The sequence below is a fragment of the Podarcis vaucheri genome, assembly GCF_965113315.1.
Source record: "Podarcis vaucheri genome assembly, chromosome: 2".
Lineage (NCBI taxonomy): Eukaryota > Metazoa > Chordata > Lepidosauria > Squamata > Lacertidae > Podarcis > Podarcis vaucheri.
Window position 1 is genome coordinate 119,681,248 of NC_138760.1, and position 24,144 is coordinate 119,705,391.

Genomic DNA, 24,144 nt, shown 5'->3' on the forward strand with positions numbered 1-24,144 from the left:
GAATATCTCTAGAAAGACTTATTTGTTCCTAAAGGTGCAAGCATGGAATAGCTGACCAATCCTCAGAAGAGAGGGGAAGGAGAGGAGAAGGAAAAGCAGAGTGCCTACACATCACACACTTAAAGAACACTGCTTCCTGCAAAAGAATCTTGGGAACTGTAGTTTGCTACGGGTGCTGGGAATTGTAGCTCCATAAGGGACGCAGGTGGCGCTGTGGGTTAAACCACAGAGCCTAGGACTTGCTGATCAGAAGGTCGGCGGTTTGAATCCCCGCGACGAGGTGAGCTCCCTTTGCTCGGTCCCTGCTCCTGCCAACCTAGCAGTTCGAAAGCACGTCCAAGTGCAAGTAGATAAATAGGTACTGCTACGGCGGGAAGGTAAACGGCGTTTCCATGTGCTGCTCTGGTTCGCCAGAAGCGGCTTAGTCATGCTGGCCACATGACCCGGAAGCTGTACGCCGGCTCCCTCGGCCAATAAAGCGAGATGAGCGCCTCAACCCCAGAGTCAGTCACGACTGGACCTAATGGTCAGGCGTCCTTTTACCTTTACCTTAAGAGATAAACTGCAGTGCCCAGGACTGTTTGCGAAATTTGTGTGCCTTAAGATTAGGGTGTGTATGCAACCTAAGCTAAGGCAAGTGAAAAGCACAGTAATGAAGGTAACTACTGAGCAGCGCTACCTCACCATCTGGAGAAGGGAAGAATTTCCTAGTGGGGATGCAGAACCTGTTAGCACTGCAAAACTTGACTTATTTCCTCTCTCCTGTCCAGCCCCTAAATATACATAATACAAAGGAACAGCTTCAAAGTCACAGGCTGTTGGCCAGAGCAGTAACTAATCCTACCCAAAATAAAAAAATTCCTTCCAGTAGCACCTTAAAGACCAACTAAGTTAGTTCTTGGTATGAGCTTTCGTGTGCATGCACACTTTTTCAGATACACACGAAAGCTCATACCAATAACTAACTTAGTTGGTCTTTAAAGTGCTACTGGAAGGAATTTTTTTATTTTGACTATGGCAGACCAACACGGCTACCTATCTGTAACTAATCCTACCCTGCCATTGCATCAAACTATTTTTTGGTTTTGCTGTTGTCGAAATGCTGGTGTGTTTGTCGCTCTGAGCTCCTTTGGGAGGAAAAGCGGGCTATAAAACCGATGCACAAAAGCAACACAACACTCCCTCCCCCCAAAAGATGAATCTATCTCTCTCTCTCACACCCACACACACACACCCAAAGCCACAAAAATTAGCGAGATCCTGTGAAAATCCAACGCTGGCACCAAAAGAGCCGCACGGCTGAAGCATTCGTGAGATTGCAAGCAGGGTTTTCACCAATGGATCGGAGCAAAGCGCGATTCTGCTCTTTTCGATTTGAACAGCAGCCAGACGTGCAGGCGCGAATGCTGCGAAGAGCTTCTCTTGCGCACCAAGCTGTGGTTCAAATAAATAACTACAGCAGCCGGCAAGCTCGGCAGAGAACGAAAGCAGGTGCGAACAAAAGCCCTCCTCCACTTTTCCTTCGGTAGGCACCGAGTTATTTGCCCCGCCGAAACGACTATAACCGCCCCCCCTCCACATTTCTTTTGCGCCTTTTGTAAATTTGCAAAACGCTGGCAGGAAGAAATCCGCCCTTTCTTTACCCAGCGATCGAGAAACTAAGGCGTCCCCTCTCCACCCAACCTCATTGCAAAGCCATAAAAATATATATAAAAAAATAACTCCGGGTCATAAAAGCCGCTTGGGCTCCTGTATCTTTAAGGGCTGCCGAGCGGGGAAAATTCCATCAGGTTCGCCTTCTCTCGCCGGTGCAGCTAGGAGAAGGGGGGTGGGCGCTGGGGAGCCACCCCGGAGGGAAAGTCCTTTCTGCGTGTGCAACTCTCCAAAAATACAGTATCCATACCTGGAAACCTTAACGGAGGCCAAAAGGAAAAGTCGACGCGACCCTCCCGGCTCCCTTGCAGGCCCTTCTCCAGCCACAGCAGATCCGTATATGAATGATTTCTGTTGCGGATCCCCGATCAAGCCCCGTTCAGCACCAAACCAAACCCATTCCCATCCTCGCCCCACACGCTCCCAGCTTAAGATCGTGGAGCAATTCGCCACCCCGCCTCTCCTGAATGGGATTCCCCAGCTGTAAACCCCATTAATTCGCAAACTTTTATCCCCCCCCCGCCTTGCAGTTCACCGGATCGTGCGCCCCACCGCCGCCCATCGGATCTTGCCTGGATCAAGACACCGGCCGCTTCCCTGCCCCCATCCGCCAGCTGATCTCTTCTCTTCTCTCTCTCTCGCTTTTTCTCTTGTTGTTTATTTCCCCTCTCGTGCTCCTGGAGTGCGCGCGTCAGATCCGGGGATGCTCCCCCGCCCCCGGCGACCGCGCAGGCGTCCCTGGAAACCAAATGTTGCAACGTTCTATTCCCACCCCCGCTTCATTCATCGCGAAACTGGCGCCCCCTAAAGAGAGGAAGAGACCGCGAATCAGGAGGGGGCTGGGGGTCAAGCCGGAATCACAACCCCCTCCCTCCCTCTCTGCGCTAGAATGTTCCCGGACATCTGGATTTGCAACAACAATACTGTAATAACAGAAAAAGGAGCTAATTTGCCTCTTAATGGATGCAAACCTTCGGTTCCCCAAAGCGTCGGCTTCCAGTGCCTGCAAATGAAGGCTTTGATTTCTACCAGTCGCCAATAAGGGAGCTCAGATTGAAAGGGGAGCCGCACTAAAAGGCGGCTCTTGAACAGCGCTCAGCAAACTTTTTCAGCAGGGGGCCGGTCCACTGTCCCTCAGACCTTGTGGGGGGCCGGACTATATTTTGAAAAGAAGAAAAAAAAGAATGAATTCCTATGCCCCACAAATAACCCAGAGATGCATTTTTTAAAAAGCAAAATAAAAAAATTCCTTCCAGTAGCACCTTAAAGACCAACTAAAAAACACACATTCTACTCATGTAAAAACAGGCTGATTCCTGGACCGTCCGTGGGCCGGATTTAGAAGGCGATTGGGCCAGATCCGGCCCCCAGACCTTAGTTTGCCTACCCATACTCTTGAACCAACCAGTTTTAAAACGTAATAATCCCCGGCAATGTTCCCTCATGCATAAATCCTATTAACATTAATGGCATTTGCTCTCAAATTAGGGTTGCAACCAAGTCCTGCTGTCATGTGCATTTGCTGCGGGTGCTCAGGCCGGGGCTTGGCGTTGAGGCAGCTGGCTGGCCACTTTGAGAATGCTGGACTAGGTAGGCCATTGGCCTGATGCAACAGCCAGGTTCCTCTCTTATCTTCTCATCTACAGCTGTATCCTATGTAAACCACCGGAGCAGACTCTTGCCACATGTTGACACTTCTGCATAAAGTATTGCGCCAGCTGCCAGCTGGCCAAGTTAAACGAGTGAAGTCCGAGTTCCTTTTTCTGGTGTACACAGCCTTATAGAGCTTAGGACCTAAAAGATCACCTGTACTCTGCAGGAGAGGGTCTCCGGGAGATACAACCTTATCAGGAGACCCATTCCATATGAAGGCCTTTCATATGGTGACAATACCTGCCCCTGGGAACTCCATCGCGTTATATTAATTTATGGTTTACTTCCTACATTTATTTCCCACATATATGGTACATGCTAAGGGACCACTTCAGCCCTGAGTGCTCACTGGAAGGACAGATCCTGAAGCTGAGGCTCCAATATTTTGGCCACCTCATGAGAAGAGAAGACTCCCTGGAAAAGACCCTGATGTTGGGAAAGATGGAGGGCACAAGGAGAAGGGGACGACAGAGGACGAGATGGTTGGACAGTGTTCTCAAAGCTACCAGCATGAGTCTGACCAAACTGCAGGAGGCAGCGGAAGACAGGAGTGCCTGGCGTGCTCTGGTCCAGGGGGTCACGAAGAGTCGGACACGACTAAACGACTAAACAACAACTAATAACTTTGTATCTGGCTCACATAAAAGGTCAAAACAGAGAAGGGCTGTAATTCAGTGGTAGAGCTACTACCTAGTAAGCAGCAGTTTCCAGGTTCAATCCCCGGCAACTCCAGGGGAGATTTGAAGAGAACCTTGCCTGAAACCCTGGAGAGATGCTGCCAGTCAGTGTGGACAATGCTAAGGTACATGAACTGATGCTCTGCTTCAGATGGTCTTTTTTTAAAAAGTACCATTTAAAAAATTGAAGAGTTGCAATTCTGCTTGAGGCAGCGAAAGGTGTTAGCAAATGTTCACAAGCAACAGAGAGATGATAAAAAAAAAAATCCATCTTGCCTGCAGTCTGGGAGAAGATCTAGGCTGTACACCTTTATAAGAGACAATGTGGTTAGAACAATTACAGGGCAATGCTACACATGCCTGTTCAGAAGAAAACTCCATGTTAAGTGTTCATAACAATATTGCAGTCTGCATTTACATGGCAGCAAGCCCAGTTTGACACAATAAGAATCATATGCAAGTAAACATTCAGTCTGTAAGAGGGACCGCTGTCTAATGTTTTCTGTTCAAACCGTGGCCAATCATGGACTGTTATTATGATTATTTTACTATTTGTCTATCATTTCTCCTAAGAAAAAGTGATATTCCCTTAGGTAGGAGCTGAGTTCCACCCAATACTTAACCCAGCGACACGTGACTCTGTTTGCTAGGGAAACAATCCAAAGGCACTAAGGGCTTGTCAAGTGGGAAATGTCAAAGTGGTGGTTGCTCAAGGAGATGTAGAGGGGAAAGGGAGCCTTCTGAAGAAGCAAGAGGGAAAAGGAAATGTTGCCAAAGGGGTTGAATTTGGCAGGGCTAAAAAACAAATAAATCAGCATGTTGCCATCTGTACTTCTTTGCATGTCATTTTCCTCTGAACCACAGCTTACAACTTACCCACCACCAGACAGGTGTATCTATACCTGCAAGGGGGGGGAGACTGTATAGTTCAGTGGTAGAGAATCTGCTTTGCAGGCAGAAGGTACCAAGTTCAAATCCCGGCATAGCTAGGTAGGGCTGGAAGATAACTATTGGAAAACGTGGAGCCATGCTGCCAGCCAGTGTAGGCTATACTAAGCTAGATGCACCAGTGGTCTGACCATAGCTGTCAACCGTCCCTTATTTGGCGGGAAAGTCCCTTATCCCAGTGCTGTGTCCTGCTGCTGTCCCTTATTGATGATGTCCCTTAAATTTCCCAGGTTTCAAAGGAAGCAGCTCTTCTCCCTCCCTCCCTCCCTGCCGGCCAGGGAGGAGGGAGGCTCCAACTGTGTTGCTTGGCTGCGTTGCTCACCCAATAAGGAGTCTAAGAATGACTGGGGGGGTGGAGCTTGCATGCCTTGTGCCAATCAAGTCGGCCGCGTTGCCTGGGGACTCGCCTTTGCTCAGCGCTTCCCAGCGGAGAGGTGACGGTGGTTTTCCTTGCTGCATCCCCTTTGCCGGGTTGCTGCGCTGTGGGAACCACCGCTTGAGGCTTCGTTTGGCTGCTGGCTGGGCTTTCTGCCTTTGGCTTGGAGGGGCTCAGAAGTCGAACATGCCTGTGCCTGGAAAATCCCTTATTTTGGCTGCTGGTCCTTTATTTTCAAATCTGTAAGTTGACAGCTATGGGTCCGACTCAATATAAGGCAGTGTCCTATGTTCCTGTGGATTGTTGTTGTCGGCATCCATCCATCCGGAGAGAGAATGGAGTGGGCCTCCAGGGGTGAAGCCAAACCAATGAGTTAGCAGGACCAAAGTGATCTCCTAGGGGCTCAAGCCTGGTCAGTGTGTCTGGAGGTCTTGGGCTGCCCAGGTGACAAGACCTCTTGGCCTCAATGATGTGGCCCAAAGGGAAGCAGAGCTTGGCTGCAGGAGTTGACAGGAGGCATTCAAGGCACCATCCAACTGAATAATAATAATAATAATAATAATAATAATAATAATAATAATAATAGATTATTTATACCCCGCTCATCCAACTCTTCTTCTTCTTCTTCTTCTTCTTCTTCTTCTTCTTATTATTATTATTATTATTATTATTATTTATACCCCGCCTATCTGGCTGAGTTTCCCCAGCCACTCTGGGTGGCTTCCAATCAACTGTTAAAAACAATACAGCATTAAATATTAAAAAATTCTCTAAACAGGGCTGCCTTCAGATGTCTTTTAAAGACAAGATAGCTGCTTATTTCCTTCACATCTGAAGGGAGGGCGTTCCACAGGGAGGGCGCCACCACCGAGAAGGCCCTCTGTCTGGTTCCCTGTAACCTCACTTCTCACAATGAGGGAACCGCCAGAAGGCCCTCGGTGCTGGATCTCAGTGTCTGGGCTGAACGATGGGGGTGGAGACGCTCCTTCAGGTATACTGGGCCAAGGCCGTTTAGGGCTTTAAAGGTCAGCACCAACACTTTGAATTGTGCTCAGAAACGTACTGGGAGCCAGTGTAGGTCTTTCAAGACCAGTGTTATGTGGTCTCAGCAGCTCCCAGTCCCCAGTCTAGCTGCCGCATTCTGGATTAATTGCAGTTTCCGGGTCACCTTCAAAGGTAGCCCCACATAGAGCACATTGCAGTAGTCCAAGCGGGAGATAACTAGAGCATGCACCACTGGCAAGTCTTAGGGTTTGTGTCAGGTTTACTCCTCAGCCGCTCCTTCTCCTGAAGGATCAGAGTTTTTCTTCCCCTAGATGGGCTACCTTCCCAGGCTGAGGAGCCCCATCTGCCCCTCACTTCCCTCTGCAGCACATGCAGCAACTGCCTTCTTGACTGTTGGACCCGCTTTTGGTCTTGAAATAAATAAATTAAAGTCTTATATATATATAATAAATGTTCATAAATGAACCAAGCAAACACGTACATAAATATATAAACCACATGTCTGAAGCAGCACAGGAAAGCAGTCCTGGAACCATTTTGACTCCCAAACTGACCAAATGTTTTATCTGCAAAGTCAAAGGAAAATGGAAAAGCCTCCCCGTTGTCTTTTCCTTCACAAAACCCATCTTAAGGGTATGTCTGTGTATGAATAGGGTGAGCCTGTGACCTGGCTCAGGAACTAGGTATTTATCATTACAAAAGACTGGCCGGCTCCCCAGGGTATACAATCAAGTAAGCATTAACAGGTAACTTGCCAGACAGGAGGTAAACAACGACAGGAGGTAAACAACACACTCAGATTTCTGCTGTAGACCACCTTTTCTGTGATGTAGGTATGATGTTTCTGGGGGTGGTCTTGGACTCCAAGGTGGGAAATTTAAAATGTCTATATAAGGGCGGACACACCTTGGTTCTGGGTCCTCCTCCTCTCTCCTGCGGGTGAGGGGGGCACCCTGTTGCAACAGTTCAATAAAGATCAGGCTTACTAGCTGCTTTGCTTCTCAATATTCTCTGGTTGGCCTCTGTTCTTTCCTCCGACCGATGGAGAACCTACAAAGGACTCTATAAGGGCTCCTGTGTCCCCCATAAGGGAACAAGGGCAGATTTTTGTTTCTTACAGTCTCATCCACTTAATCTACCAGAACCTGCCTTTGCATGCAAGAGACGTCCCTAACTCACCAAAGGTTTGAGACTCACCTGAGGATTACTCTTCATGCGCATGATGGACTCTAATCAGTGAAAGCAGATAATGACATCTGCTAGTCTTTAAAGTGCTACATGACTCTGCTGTTTAATACTGTGACAGATGAAACACTGCTATTTTGCTATAAACTGTTCCTCCTCCTCCTTCTGCTCCTTTGGTGATCACTCGTAGCTGAGAAAGATTGTCTTCCATGACAAACGTCTTAATTGTGTGTCCATAAGTGACTGTGGAGGCCAATTCTGGATCCACACGTCCTTCCACAGTGGGAACATAGTTTTCTGGGTTGGAGTTCAGCATGGTGAGGATTTGCCAGGCGTGTTCCTCATCCAACACTCTCAACCATACTTTGTTTAACAAACCACAAGTTGTCCCACAAACAATCAAACATACTGAAATATACTCGGAGTTGAGAGTGGATTTCATGCTCTTTATTCAGCTCATAGTGGTGAGGAGGAATGGAAGTTCCCCCAGAATGTCTACTTTATATACATTATTTACACAATGGGCCCCAAGTGATTGGCTAATTCTGGGATTCACCTGTAGGCCAATCAGGTTGTGGATTCACTTCCACCTGGAGCTGGATTGGGTGGCTCCTGTGGACCAATCAGACTGCTGCATTCTGAACCCTATTGTTCTAGGACGAATCAGACTGCTGCATTCTGAATCCTATTGTTCTAGGACCAATCAGACTGCTGCCTTTTGGATCCTATTCAACTCAGTACATAACACATACCATGGCTCGTTTCTCCAAATATTTTTTGTGTGTCCCAGCTGCTGATCATGCCTTTGCAAACTTGTAAGCATCTGGGGTGGTCTAGTCAGACAAACCATGGTTATGGAAAGGTGTCTGGTTCGCACATGACACCAAACAATAACTAAAACAAAACAAGGTTCATAGCCCAACAACAACTCTATGGTTCTTCGGTTCTGTGTTTTGGGGGATCCTATAATTTCATAGAAGCTTCTCTGGAGGTGGGGAAGCAGTCTGGAAGAGAAAGATCCACCATGAGTAAAAATATATTATTGTGCGAATCACAAGAGAGTGGGGGGGGTGTTTGATTGTGGCAGCTTCTGAGTTCACACATGCTGACAGTGAGGCTGAGCAGGCCTTGCCAGTGCATGCATAGGCGCCGACTCCATGGGGCCTGAGGGGGCTCGAGCCCCCTCAAAAATTTTTTTTGGGGGGCTCAGCCCCCCCAATAATCTCGGGCGCCCTTCCAGCAGAGCGCCGCCGCCGTCCCCCGCCTCCTCCCCACCTGCTCCCTCGCCAGCCAGCCAGCCAGCCGCGCGCCCTAGTCGGAGAGCCCCGGCCGTCCCCCGCGAGATTAGGGAATCCCCAGGGGCGGGGGCTCCTGCCTCGCTGCTTCGCAGCACCACCGCCACTGCCAAGGCACTGCCGGGGGGAATTTCCTTCCTCCTGGCGGTTTCAGCAGTTTAGGGCCGGAGTGGAGGGGGCTCGCCCTCTCTTCTCCGGCTAGCCCCACGTTTCCCGCATATCAGCTGTTCCGGAGCTGATTAATAGGTGCAGCATGCTCTCCCCTATTCGCTCACGAGGAGGCGGCGCCACTTTATTTGCATATTCATGAGCTTATTTATTATTCATGAGCTTTCCCGGGCCCCCCCAATATTTTTTATAAGTCCGCGTCCCTGAGTGCATGTACTGACTGCACATTCCATAGAATGGTTCCACAATCCCCTGCAGCTCACGGTGGTTCAATGTCAGATATTTGCTGCTTCTGAAAAGGACCTCTCCTCCCCCCTGGGAGTCAAAATGGAATAATAGCAAACTAAACAATGAACGCTTTGGAATTCTCCAGATTACCTGTTTTTCAGCACGCATCCTGATTCATTTGGAGAGAGATTAGATTATGCTGGCTATTTAATGAACATCCATTCTGATTTGTTTGTGGGGAGGTTAGATTGCATTGGGGGAACTGACATTGCATCAAGCATTATCCCTCCCACACTTCCCAGTGATTGTTCCTGTCGCTTCCCTTATCAGCGATCTTTGGGGGAAGCTCCTAGTTGCACAAGACCAGTCGACTGTAATTTCACATCTGGAATTTGCCTGTTGAATCCCATCCCAAACCAGAGACAATCTGGAAAAGGAAAGAATGAAAGCCAGTCTTTATTGAACATTCATTCTGATTTGCTTGCGGGGCAGTTATATAACAAAGAGCGTTTGTCCCACGTTCGTTCCAGATTCACTTGAGGGCAGGGTGTCTCCCCATGAATCATTCATTCATCCCAGACTTTTCAATCACTTTCTGAACTGCACCAAGCTCGTGGTGACAGAGCACTTTAGTACATGTTAATTGTGCAAAGCTACAGCTCCTGTTTCTTCTTGAATCCCTCCCACAAAATAGTGACAGGAGGCACCATTTGTTGCCCTTGCAACAAATCTGCCGTGTGAGGCAGCTGCCTCCCTCTGCCTAATGGTAGAGATGGCCCAATGTGTATATGCATGTATTACATCAGCAGTCAGGCCTGCCTGAGGCCTACTGGAAGCTGGGTTTGGATATAATTATTGGGCTACTGGCGCCATCGCTTCCCACATGGCTGTTTTATTTCTATAGCTATACCTTTGCCTGCTTGTATATGCTCTGCTCCATCCTTCCAGCATATTCTCTGCTGCCTGTTCGCCTCTCCAATGTGCACCTCCTCCTCCACCTCCTGCCTTCAATTATCAGCAAAGTCACGAAGCCACAAAAGAGGGTGATGCTACAAATTCAGCCTGATGCAAAGCAGACAATATCCAGGGTCCAGAAGATCTATTGAATCGTTGCAAACAATATCCTTTCTTGTCTCGGTGCAGCCCTTTCCTTCAGGGAAACATTACTTGTCAAATGTAGCTGAAATATTCAGTTTGGCACGCCTGCCTTTAAAAGAAACAAATAAAAAAAGTCTGCTCTGATTTAATCAGTGCATGTTTTTATCTTCTGCGCCCCTCACATATTCTGTTTCTTCTTCTTTTGATCTGCTAAGGAATGTTTCTTACTTTATTTGAAGAAGTAAAGGCTTGGAGCCCAAGACAAATTATTTTAAACCTCTCCATTCCTAATAGCTTATTCAGAGAAGTAGGTCACACTGAGCTAAATATGCGTTACTTCCCAGTTAGCATGAATAGCAGGAGTGGGGATTTATTTTCCAGCTCAAGGGCCACGTTCTTTTTTAGGGGTCCCTGGGGGGGGGCACATTTCATTTTTTTTTTTGACTTTTTCTTTTTTTTATATATAAAATTTTTATTAGTTTTACAAGAGTTTTTATAACAAACAAACATAAAAGAAAAACAAACAAACAAACAAATATAATTTCAAAATATCCTTTCATAAACTTCTTTCCTCGGACTTCCCCATACCTCCCCTTTCTGCATCCTCATGTCCAAATTTTCTAGCAACTTATAAATATTTTTTCCCATCCTAATTCATCATAGTCCTTTCTTGATCTAATCTTATATTACTGCAACCCTTTCTTTCTGTAAAATCTCGACAATCTAAACTTCATCAAGTTTATAATAGTTCTTAAGATAAATCTTAAATTTCTTCCAGTCTTCTTCCGCAGTCTCCTTTCCCTGGTCACGAATTCTGCTCGTCATTTCCGCCAATGTCATATAGTCAATCACTTTCATCTGCCATTCTTCCAAGGTGGGTAAGTCTTGTGTCTTCCAATACTTTGCGATCAATATTCTTGCTGCTGTTGTTGCATACATGAAAAAAGTTCTATCCTTTTTTAGCACTAATTGGCCGACAATGCCCAAGAGAAAGGCCTCTGGTTTCTTAAGGAAGGTATATTTGAATACCTTTTTCATTTCATTATATATCATCTCCCAGAAAGCCTTAATCTTCGGGCATGTCCACCAAAGGTGATAAAAAGTACCTTCAGTTTCCTTACATTTCCAACATTTGTTGTCAGGCAAATGGTAAATTTTTGCTAGCTTAACTGGGGTCATGTACCACCTATAGACCATTTTCATCACATTTTCCTTTAAGGCACTACATGCCGTAAATTTAATACCAGTGTTCCACAACCTTTCCCAGTCAGCAGACATAATATTATGACCAATGTCCTGTGCCCACTTAATCATAGCTGATTTAACTGTTTCATCTTGTGTATTCCATTTCAACAGCAAGTTATACATTCTTGACATATTCTTAGTATTGGGTTCTAACAATTCTGTCTCAAGTTTTGATTTTTCCACCTGGAAGCCAATTTTCCTGTCTTGTTTGAAAACCTCCATTATTTGATAATAGTGGAGCCAATCTTGTACTTTGGGTTTTAGTTTTTCATGGCTCTTTAATTTCAATTTCTCTCCATCCTGTTCTAAGATCTCACAATACTTTGGCCATCCGACCTCCATATTAACTTTCTTGTGGGCCTTAGCCTCTAAGGGTGACAACCATCTAGGGGTTTTATTTTCCAACAGATCTTTATATCTCATCCAAACATTGAACAACGCTTTCCTTACAATATGATTTTTGAAGGCACTATGCACTTTGATTTTGTCATACCATAGATATGCATGCCAGCCAAATGCATTATTGAAACCTTCTAAGTCCAAGATATCTGTGTTCTCGAGGAGCATCCACTCTTTCAGCCAGCAGAATGCTGCTGCTTCATAGTACAATTTTAAGTCCGGCAGGGCAAATCCCCCTCTTTCTTTTGCATCTGTTAATATTTTATATTTTATTCTGGGCTTTTTGCCCTGCCAGACAAATTTCGCAATGTCTTTCTGCCACCTCTTGAAACAGTCCATCTTGTCAATAATCTGCAAAGTTTGAAATAAAAATAACATTCTAGGCAATACATTCATCTTAATCACTGCAATTCGGCCTAGCATTGACAATCTCAAATTTGACCATATTTCTAGATCTTTTTTTATTTCTGACCAACATTTTTCATAATTGTCCTTATACAAATTCAAGTTTTTAGATGTTAAATTAACCCCTAGATATTTCACCTTCTTAACCACCGTCAGACCTGTCTCTTCTTGAAACTTATTCTTTTCCATATCTGTTAGGTTTTTCCCTAAGACTTTAGTTTTTTGTTTATTCAATTTAAATCCAGCTACCTGTCCAAATTGTTGGATTATTTCCAACACTCTTTTTGTACTAGTGTTTGGCTCCTGCAAGGTCAATACAAGGTCATCTGCAAACGCTCTTAACTTGTAGTGTTTGGTTCCGACCATTACACCTTTAACTTGCTGGTCATCTCTAATCATGTTCAGCAACACCTCCAGGACCGAAATAAAAAGCAATGGGGAAATTGGGCACCCCTGTCGTGTTCCTTTTTCTATCTTAAGTTCCTCAGTTATTACATTGTTTACAATCAGCTTAGCTTTTTGTTCGGAATATATTGCACCCATACCATTCTCAAATCCTTGTCCTACCCCCATCCCATGAAGATTCTTTTTCATAAAACTCCACGAAATATTGTCAAAGGCTTTCTCCGCATCCACAAATATCAAGACTGCTTTAGTATTTATGTTCACCTCTAACTTTTCCAAAATATCTATTATATTCCTAACATTGTCTGAGAGGTGTCTTTTTGGGAGAAAGCCTGCTTGGTCTCTGTGAATCTTCTCCATCAATACTCTTTTAAATCTTTTTGCTAAAATGTCTGCAAAAATTTTGTAATCCACATTCAATAACGAAATTGGGCGGTAGTTCTTCAGTTGAGTCTTTTCAGTCTCTGTCTTTGGTATGAGTGAGATATATGCTTCTTTCCACGATTCGGGTGCCTTTTTTCCCTCTAAGATCTCGTTACAAACCTCCTTTAACGGTTGTATCAACCATTCCTTTAAAGATTTGTAATATCTGGAAGTCAGTCCGTCTGGCCCTGGAGATTTGCCCAATTGCATGTCCTGAATGGCACCCTCTATCTCTTGTTCTGTTATTCTCTGGTTTAGATCCACCTTGCTATGATGAGAGATTTTTTGTAGTCCATATTTATTAAGGAATTTATCTATGTCCTCTTCATTTTGGCCTAGGACCCTCGTACCTACGGGACCGCCTCTCCTGGTATGCCCCACAGAGAAACCTACGGTCTTCAAATAAAAACATCTTGAAGGTCCCAGGCCACAGAGAAGTTAGGCTGGCCTCAACTAGAGCCAGGGCCTTTTCGGCTGTGGCTCCGATCTGGTGGAACACTCTGTCACAAGAGACCAGGGCCCTGCGGGACTTGACATCCTTCCGCAGGGCCTGCAAGACAGAGCTGTTCCACCAGGCCTTTGGCCAGGGCACAGCCTGACTCCCTCCCTCGGCAATCTTCGCAGAGCTCTGGCCCAATGGTTGCTAGTGGCTTGAATTAATTAATTTTTATAATGAATGATTTTAGAATGTTGTTTATGTTGTACCTTTGTACTGTTTTATTGTTGTTAGCCGCCCTGAGCCCGGCTTCGGCTGGGGAGGGCGGGATATAAATAAAATTTATTATTATTATTATTATTAATCCTTGGGAATAAAGTTTTTTAAAATAACTCACAAAACAATTTCTTATCTCGTTGGGTTTAGATATATTTTTTCCATCCACTTCTAGGCTTGTGACTGTATTTAATTTCTGTCTTTTCTTAAGTTGCCATGCCAGAAGTTTACCACATTTGTCTGCCGACTCAAATGTCTTTTGCTTCATTTGCTTTATTTTCCATTCTATCTCTTGGTTCATCAATTCCATATATTGCGTTTGATACAACTTAATCTCCCTCAAAATTTCCTGGGACTTTGGTTTTAATCTTAATTTTTTCTCTCCTTCTTTTATCTTTTCCAAAATTTTTCCCTTTTTCTCAATCTGTTTTCTCTTCTTTATTGAATTTTGTTGAATCAAAAATCCTCGCATCACAGCTTTACTTGCGTCCCAGATCACTCTTTTTTCCACATCGCCCTTTAGATTAATTTCAAAATAGTCCTTTATAGTTTTTTGGGCCTTCATGTGGATCTCTCTATCTCGAAACAGGGTGTCATTCATTCTCCATCTAAACTGACCAGTTGTTGTAAATTTCATTTCCATCTTCACGGCGTTATGGTCGGAACAGGTTTTTGGGCAGATTTCTACCTTCTTAATCTTCGGAGCCATTCCACTAGTAACCCAAATTTGGTCGATTCTGGTCCAGGTCATCTTTGCATGGGAGAAAAAAGTTCCCTCTCTTTCAAGAGGGTTCCTTGTTCTCCAAATGTCTATTAAGTCCATATTTTCAGTCATTTCGAAAAAAGTCTTGGGGAGTCTCCCTTCTTTAGTAAGTGTCAGTCTTTGTGTCTTGTCCATGTTTGTAGAAACTACACCATTCATATCTCCCATGATTATCATATTGTATTCCAAGTAATCCGTCAAAGTTTCATGGAGTTTTTTGAAGAATTCTGCTTTACCTTCATTTGGTGCATAGATCCCAATTATCAAAAATTTTTCTCCTTGTACCTGGATCTCCACCGCTAAATATCTTCCTTGGTCATCTTTGAACATCATTTTTGGGGCCCACTTCTCTTTTACATAAATCACAACTCCTCTTTTTTTCACTTTGTCCGACGAAATAAATTCTTGTCCCAATTTTTTATTCATAAGCAGTCTCCTATGTGCTCTGGTTATATGGGTTTCCTGTAAGCAAATCAAGTCCAATTGTTCTCTATACAAAATATGGAATACTTGTCGTCTCTTCAAAGGACTGTTCATCCCATTACAATTCCAGCTAAGGAATTGCAGGGCCATCTTGTTATTTTTCTGGTATTCCTCCAACCGCTCCCAATTGTTGTTCCTCCTCTGTTGGTGGTGGAAGGTTCTGTCCAAACGAAAGGTTCAGGATGTCTATTACACTCTTTTGCTCAGCAATTGGGTCTACAGTTCCTTTCTGTAAATCTTCTTGATTTCTTTGCAGGAACCTGTCTTTATCCTGTATCGTCTTTATTTTCACCTTCTTCCCCCTATAGTCAAAAGACAGTCCCTGTGGAAATTCCCACCTGAAGAGAATGGTGTTCTTCTTCAGCAAGTAAACCAAATCTTTATAAGAAGCTCTCAAGTCCAAAATATGTTTAGGAATGTCTTTGAAGATCTGTATCGGTGAGTTCCCAATTTGTAAGGCCTTTTCAAAGTGTAGTCTTAGAATTTTGTCTCTTTCCTCCTTCGATCTCAAGGTAATCAGACAGTCTCTCGGCGCCTTTCTGTTCTGTCTTCTGCCCAGTCTAAATGCTGTTATGATTTTAAATTCGTCTTCCTCTAGATCTTCCCAGGAATCAGCAAACTCTTTCGTTAAAAAGTCCGTAAGATTGTCTCCTTCGTCCTCTGGAATTGATCGTAATTTCAAATTCCTTTCTTTTCTTTGTAGTTCCCACAATGCCAGAGTTGCGTCGTGGTCATAGACCTTCCTGGCAATCGGTTCTAATTTTTCCTGGGTCTCTCCAGCAATAGTTCTGGCTTCCTCCACAATTTGGCGTGTGGCAGAATTTTCTTGCGTAAGCCTGTTTATAGATTCTGTATTCAGGTCAAGTCTTGTTGTTAAGTCTGTCAATTTCTGTGAATTCTCTGTCAATTTCTTGGTGTTTTCTGCCGTCTGCTTTGTTAGATTCTCCAGAGACTGGTTTATCTTAAGAAGGGCTTGCGACACTGCATCCATGGAGACTGCTGTACCTTTTTCTTGTCCTGTTGTCACTGTAGAGGTTATGCCTGAGATCGAGCCTCTTTTCTTGTGTTGCTGCAGCTGTTGTTGATATTGCCTTGTCTTGGCTCTCGTGCTTATCTCGTCTGCTGGGCCACTCATATCCCAAGGTCGTTTCCCACGAGAGCCTTCTCCTAAAGGAAAATTCCGCTGTCCCAAAGCGTAGCAGCTTTTAATTTACCCTCTAGAGGGAGCAAATCAAAATGTCCGCAAACAAAGGCAAAGAGTATTTAAAAAGCAAGTTTATCGGGAGGCTTCTATATATATACTGCAACACTTTCCCAATAGATAGAGTCCCAGCCTTCCCTGATAAATTGTATCCACAGAGTCCCAAAACTTTGTAACCAATAAACAATAAGACTTCCACTTTGTTACATTCACAGGAGTCTAAAGTCAGTTCAGTGTTCCTTTGTTTTAGTAGCAGTTTGTGCCAGGCTGAAGGCTGCAGAGAGTTCCCTTTCCTTTAAGTTAGGCATGCAGCTTTTAAAATCACTTATTCGTCCCCTCTGCCCTGCAAGCTAGAGGGGATAGTCAAAGTCCAAATGTCGGATTCAAGCAGTTAAAAAGAATTTCCCATGCGGATGCAGCTCAGTAACTTTCGTTGCTTTAATTGTCATGCAGTCGGGGGAAGGCAGACTTCCTTAATTTTAGCCTTTCCCGTTTTCAGCCTAATTTCAGGTAGTTTTGACACGAATAGAGATTCAGTCTTACTCACGGGTCTTTTTCATCCAGATTATTCAGGAAGGGAATCGGCGCTCTCCACTAATGGCGATGCGGCTTCACCCTGCGGGCTGGGTAGCGATTCTCAGCACCGCGCTCCCCGTTGTCGTTCCGGAGCCTTTAAAAAGGCTCTTTCTGCGGTAAAGGGGGGCGCTTCAGGTGCCCACCGAATCTCCTTGTTCACAGGCTCCGTTCCTGTGATTTTAGGGGTCCCCCGCTTGCCGTAGCGGGTCAGACCCGAACTCGCAGAGCCGTCCTCTCTCCGGAGCTCGGAGAGGGAGCAGCCATTAGCGCTGGCGCCGAACCGGAAGTGGCCTGGGGGGGGCACATTTCAGTGGTAGGCAGAGCCAGAGGCAAAAGTGAGCAGAGCAATGGATGTGCCTTTGTACAACAGACCACACCAGAGCTTTCCAAACTGTGTGTCGTGACACGTTAAGTGTGCCGGCTGCAGCGTGTCACACGAATGCTCCTCCCGGGGCTGGAAAGGGGTTAAACTCTGTTTTGCTGGTGTTGTAATCAAAATCTCTTGTTCCATTATGGGGTACACAAGAGCACTTATAGAGTCCTTTGTAGGTTCTCCATCGGTAGGAGAAAAGAACAGAGGCCAGCCAGAGAATATTGAGAAGCAAAGCAGCTAGTAAGCCTGATCTTTATTAACGCTGATGCAACAGGGTGCTCCGCTCACCCGCAGGAAAGGAAGAGGACCCCAAACAAAGGTGTGCCTACCATTATATAGACATTTTAAATTCCCTGCCCTGGAGCTCAAAACCACCCCCAGAAACATCATATCTACATAATAGAAAAGGTGGTCTACAACAGAAATCTGAGTGCTTTGTTTATCTCCTGTCTGCCAGGTTATCTGATAATGCCTTATCCGATTGCCTTTCCTGGTAGTCTGGCCATTCCTTTGAGATGGTAATCACTTAATTCCTGAGACAATGGGAAGGTTCCCTCACCCCCTCCCTCCTTGCAGAGAAACATTTGGTCAGTTTGGGAGTCAAAATGGTTTCAGGACTGTCTTCCTGCGCTGCTCCAGACATGTGGTTTATATATTTATGTATGTGTTTGCTTGGTCCATTTATGAACATTTATTATATATCTAAGATCTTAAAATTATTATAACACTGGTAAAACTGAATGACTGTGCTGTGAAATGATACATGTCTAAAACGTGTGTCCCCAACATGAAAAATTTGGAAAGCTCTGTAGCCATGCAAAAAGAAAAAACAAGAAAAAAAATACAGAGGTTTCTATGTCCCCCTCTCAATCCTCCATCTTGGTAAGCAAGAGATATTACCATCACAGTCAAGGACACAGTTATGGTAAAAAGGTAAAAACAGTAAAGGACCCTTGGGTGGTTAAGTCCAGTCAAAGGTGACTAAGGGGTTGTGGCGCTCATCTCGCTTTCAGGCCGAGGGGGCCAGCGTTTGTCCACAGACAGCTTTCCGGGTCATGTGACCAGCATGACTAAACCGCTTCTGGCACAAGAGGACACTGAGACGGAAACCAGAGTGCATGGAAATGGCGTTTACCGGTACCTTCCTGCCACAGCAGTACCTATTTATCTACTTGCGCTGGCGCGCTTTCAAACGGCTAGGTTGGCAGGAGCTGGGACAGAACAACGACCATCGCAGGGATTCGAAGCACCAACCTTCTGATTGGCAATCCCAAGAGGCTCAGTGGTTTAGACCACAGCACCACCTGCATGGCAGTAAGGGGTCAGATAGGCCTGGGAGGGGCATATTCAGCCCCCAGCAGTGACTTGCCTTGCGAGCTCTGTTATTGTTGTTGTTACTATTTATTTTTCAATTTATATACCGTCCCTTATCAGAAGACCTCGGAGCAGTGTATGGCATTAAAAACACATTACAGAACATCAACAAGAAAACCGTAATTAAATCCATAATGATAGACAGCCTAATAGTAAAATAATCATCATAATAACTGTCCATGATTGGCCCACGGTTTGAATAGAAAACATCAGACAGCGGTCCCTCTTACAGACTGAATATTTACTTGGATATGATTCTTATTGTGTCAAACTGGGCTTGCTGCCATGTAAATGCAGACTGCAATATTGTTCTGAATACTTAACATGGAGTTTTCGTCTGAACAGGCATGCATAGCATTGCCCTGTAATTGTTCTAACCACATTGTCTCTTATAAAGGTGTAAAGCCTAGATCTTCTCCCAGACTGCAGGCGAGATGGATTTTTTTTATCATCTCTCTCTGTTGCTTGTGAACATTTACTAACACATTTCGCTGCCTCAAGCAGAATTGCAACTCTTCAATTTTTTTAATGGTACTTTTTTTAAAGGAACATCAGAAGTAGCATCAGCTCATGTACCTTAGCATTGTCCACACTGACTGGCAGCATCTCTCCAGGGTTTCAGGCAAGGTTCTCTCCCGATCTGCCCTGGAGATACTGGGGATTGAACCTGGCAACTTCTGCTTACAAGGTAGTAGCTCTACCACTGAACTACAGCCCTTCCCTTTTTTGACCTTTTATGTGAGCCAGATACAAAGTAATTAGTTGCTGTTGTTTAGTCGTTTAGTCGTGTCCGACTCTTTGCAACCCCCTGGACCAGAGCATGCCAGGCACTCCTGTCTTCCACTGCCTCCTGCAGTTTGGTCAAACTCATGCTGGTAGCTTTGAGAACACTGTCCCACCATCTCGTCCTCTGTCGTCCCCTTCTCCTTGTGCCCTCCATCTTTCCCAACATCAGGGTCTTTTCCAGGGAGTCTTCTCTTCTCATGAGGTGGCCAAAGTATTGGAGCCTCAGCTTCAGGATCTGTCCTTCCAGTGAGCACTCAGGGCTGATTTCCTTCAGAATGGAGAGGTTTGATCTTCTTGCAGTCCATGGGACTCTCAAGAGTCTCCTCCAGCACCATAATTCAAAAGCATCAATTCTTCGGCGATCAGCCTTCTTTATGGTCCAGCTTTCGCTTCCATTCATCACTACTGGGAAAACCATGGCTTTAACTATACGGACCTTTGTTGGCAAGGTGATGTCTCTGCTTTTTAAGATGCTGTCTAAGTTTGTCATTGTTTTCTCCCAAGAAGCAGGCAGAGATGAGTTTTTCCTCCTTGCCTTTGCAGGGCTGCAGTTTGAGGCATGGCCACAAGGACCTGTTGGAAAGCTCAGATCTTGCCATATATATACACACACAGTGGGACCTTGGTTCTGAAACTTAAACCATTCTGAGAGTCCGTTTGAATTCCAAAATGGTTCCTGCAGCCAATCAGAAGCCATGGAAGCCATGTCGGACATTCAGCTTCTGAAAAACATTCGCAAACCGGAATACTCACTTCCGGGTTTGTGGCTTTGGGAGCTGATTTGTTCAGGAGCCAAACCATTTGGCTACCAAGGTATACATACATACACACACACACACACACAACCTTAGCTGCTGTCCCATCCCCCCCCCATTCCACCAAGCCAAGTTTTGCCTTGGAAAAATTAAGGATGGTTCAAAGTTTAGTCATGTACAGCCTCCAGAAAATTGAGGCAGTCTATCTTTATACTCAAAATAAAAAAAATTCCTTCCAGTAGCACCTTAAAGACCAACTAAGTTAGTTCTTGGTATGAGCTTTCGTGTGTATGCACACTTCTTCAGATACACTGAAACAGAAGTTGCCAGATCCTTCTATATAGTGAGAAGGTGGGGAGGGGTGTCACCACCCTTCTAAGTAACACCCCTCCCCACCTTTCTCACTATATAGAAGGATCTGGCAACTTCTGTTTCAGTGTATCTGAAGAAGTGTGCATGCACACGAAAGCTCATACCAAGAACTAACTTAGTTGGTCTTTAAGGTGCTACTGGAAGGAATTTTTTTTTATTTTGACTATGGCAGACCAACACGGCTACCTATCTACTATCTTTATACTGCCAGACACAGGAACAAAATAAAAAATAAAAAATGTTCCTCTGACTCAGCTTCTCAAAAATCAGTTTAAGGGCAAGATCTGAGCTTTTCAATGGGTCCTTGTGGCTGCACCTTCATATAGCAGCTTGATCTGGAGGAGAGATCAGTTTTTATTTAGTTAATTTATACACTACCCTATACTCAGAGGTCAGGGCGGTTCACAAAATGGTGAGGGTGGGGGCCTGGACTGACTCCAGCTGCAGCTGAGGCTGTTGAACAGATTCTTGGGCTGGGGTATTGTTTAAGGGTTTTTTTTGTTGGGGGTGGGGCTGCTGCTGTTTTAGACATTAATTTTTTGTATCTTTATTTTAGGTCTTACAATTTATGTGGGAATTGCACAACTCGGTTGCATATTTTTTTATGTTTTATTTATTGTTTATCACTTTTTTTGCCATGTTGTAATCATATTTGACTTTTTCCATGTTGTGCGTCCTTGAGCATGGTTTTAACTACGGAAAGGCAGCGTACAATTAAAATTCTGCGAGCCTGAATATTCCGCACCCCGATAAACCCAAGCCTGGAAACTTAATTCAGCGACGCGCTATAGGATGTATCCCAGGAAAAGATTGCAAAGCCAATTTCGCATCCTCTTGCGGCTACAATGTTGAAGCCCCGCCTGCAACCTTCTTTCGCCGCTCCGCTGGAAGAGATTTGCAACACGCTCCGTTCCTTCGTGGACAGAAACATATTTTCCCCTTGTAGCAAAAAACGCCAGTTGTTTTTATGGCTCGAGATCAAATGCACAGCAAATCCCAGGACCTTAGAAGATGGATGCATTTGGTGTGGGGAATGGGGCGGGGGGGGGGCACGCGGAGAAAGCCCCACCCCCATTTCCCAACCATCCTCTTCCTCCCTCCTTTTCAGGAAATGACAAATATTTGCACCCGGGTCAACCAGCCCTCCTGCCTCGCCCCCACCTAAACCCTCCCTCCGCCCCCTAAGGCAGCCTACGAGCCCCATAGCTGTGCAGGAGGGCGCATGGGACTCCGGCGATGGGCAGGTGGAGGCTGATGTGGCGGGCTTGGGGGCACACGAAGCCCCCGGGACTGAGATCCGCGGTGAGTGGAAAGCCTCGCTTTTTTTTTAAAAAAAGAGAGAGATGCGTGCGATCCCGACGAGCGTGGGCGGAGCCCGTTGTTTTGCAAACACGCTGCCCGCGTGCGGACGTGCAGGGAGCCGCGTCTGCAAGATGGGGATGGGGCAGACTTTGCGCGCAGACTTGGGTGGGAAATCCCGGGGAGCTGGGGGGGGGGGAGGACGACGACGACTCTCTCCTCACGAGGAAGCCTATGCACGGAGTCGGATCGAGTTGGGAAATGGAGAACCTCGCACCCAGCCACCCCCAAAAAACTCCCCACATTTGATAGTGGGCGGTAGAGGGAAGTGGCATTTGTTTTGCAAAGCGTGCGCGCCCTCGGGGCTTCCATATGGCGAGCGTCTGCCTGCAAGGGGAGGAAGGTGGACGGCTCTTTCACAGAGGATGAAGGGGAAAGTTGCCACGAGTTTAGCCTTCAGATGATCCCAGCGCCCGTGAGAGTGGAGAGGCCCGGAGAAACTGCAGTGGGTGGAGAGAGGCCCTTAGGATACAAACGGGTGGGGCCGCGCCAGACAGAGCAAAACCGCAAAACTCTTATTTAAAAAACACAAAAGCAAAGCCATTTGCAATCCTGCCCCTCTGAACATGGTGCCGCCTCTTTTTCCAGTTCCTCCCGCTCCGCGTGTTGGAAGGTGGCGCAAGCACCTTGCATTTAAAGCACATTCCACCAGCGTCCCCAGAATCCTGGGAAATGCTGTTTACCAGTCACAGAACTACAATTCCCAAACCCCTTTTCTAAAAACGATGGTTCCTAAGATTTGTTTTTTTTGGGGGGCGGTGCTTTTAAAATGTGATTTGTACGCACCCAAAGATTCCTGCTAGGCCTGTCTAGTTCAGGAATGGGGAACCTCAGGCACAGTTGCTAAATGCAGTTCTCCAAGCTTCGTTTTTGGGCCCTCGGGTCTCTTTGCCAAGCTGTGCCTTCTCACTGGCCCTCCTCCCGTCTTTTGCTTCTCTGGATGAAGAGTTTTGGGGCATGCAGAAATATCTGGCTTTTGTGTAACTGGGATGTACCCAACTACACAACAGTAAATGTAAACAGCCACACTTTTGCCCCTGAAAAGTGACCCCTGGCATTTGCCCTCTCTGAGTGGCAAAATTTCTCAGCCCCTGATCTAGTCCCAACATCCTGTTGCCGCAGTGGTCAGACAGACGATGCCACTGCCATAGAATGACCACAGGGAGGACATGAGGACAACAGTGTTTTCCCACCTCCGTTCCCAAGCAGCTGGCAATCAGAGGCAATGAACTCTTAAAGGTAAAGGGACCCCTGACCATTAGGTCCAGTTGTGGCCGACTCTGGGGTTGCGGTGCTCATCTCACTTTATTCGCCGAGGGAGCCGGTGTACAGCTTCCGGGTCATGTGGCCAGCATGACTAAGCCGCTTCTGGCGAACCAGAGCAGTGCACGGAAATGCCGTTTACCTTCCCGCCGGAGTGGTACCTATTTATCTACTTTGACGTGCTTTTGAACTGCTAGGTTGGGAGGAGCAGGGAACGAGCAACGGGAGCTCACCCTGTCATGGGGATTCGAACCGCCAACCTTCTGATCGGCAAGTCCTAGGCTCTGTGGTTTAACCCACAGCGCCACCCACATCCCTCAATGAACTCTTATTCCTCACTATAACCAGACTTCTAAGAGTGTGTGCCGACATCTCTCCCCTTTTGTTTTATCTACAGTCTACTCATTTAAAACTCCCCCCTGTAAAGATTCCTGATTCCTGGAAACTGTTGTTTGTTAAGGGTGCTGGGAATTGTAGCACTGTAAAGGGTGGAACTCACAGAGGTTTAACAAGCAACCCCTCTTCCCAGGGAACTCTGGGAATTGTAGCTCTCTTGAAGGCATCCTGACACCATTGAGTGCCCTTAACAAAACTACAGTTCCCAGGATTATTTGAGGGGTGGGGGTGCTGTTTAAAGCAGTATGATACTGCTGTATAATGCAGAGGGGCCTTGGTTAAACTCAGAGTAGACCCATTGAAATTAGTGGTCATGACTGACATAGGACCATTAATTTAAATGGGCTTCCTCTGCTTAGAACTCATTGTTTGTGCTGTGCATAGATGCTGAGGGCAGAGCCATGCCTTATTGAGGGTAGCGCAAGAGGAAGGGCTTTGTACATGTTTTGTCCCTTCAGGTTGGCAGCACACAAAGGCAACTCAATTAAAACCCATTTGTGGGGATCTGCCCTTGGGGAAATCTCAGCAGCCATTGAAGATACGGTACAGTGGTGCCCCGCAAGACGAA

General features: G+C 45.8%; 2 protein-coding genes and 1 long non-coding RNA gene across 4 annotated transcripts in view; 1 reads left to right on the plus strand and 2 right to left on the minus strand.

The window, feature by feature from the left end:
* Positions 1–2,329, minus strand: part of PPT2 (palmitoyl-protein thioesterase 2) — a 48,094-nt gene extending 45,765 nt beyond the window's left edge. Inside the window, exon 1 of the mRNA XM_082210609.1 lies at positions 2,226–2,329. The gene's annotated coding sequence lies outside the window, so the exon portion shown is untranslated. The remainder of the gene's footprint in view (positions 1–2,225) is intronic.
* LOC309525381 overlaps positions 1–24,144 on the minus strand; it is a 189,785-nt gene that overhangs the window by 51,877 nt on the left and 113,764 nt on the right. The window lies entirely within an intron of this gene.
* Positions 21,691–24,144, plus strand: part of LOC309524780 (carnitine O-acetyltransferase-like) — a 45,340-nt gene continuing 42,886 nt past the window's right edge. The window contains exon 1 of the mRNA XM_082209816.1: positions 21,691–21,860. Coding sequence (XP_082065942.1) covers positions 21,795–21,860 — 66 coding nt within the window. The 5' untranslated portion in view covers positions 21,691–21,794. The remainder of the gene's footprint in view (positions 21,861–24,144) is intronic.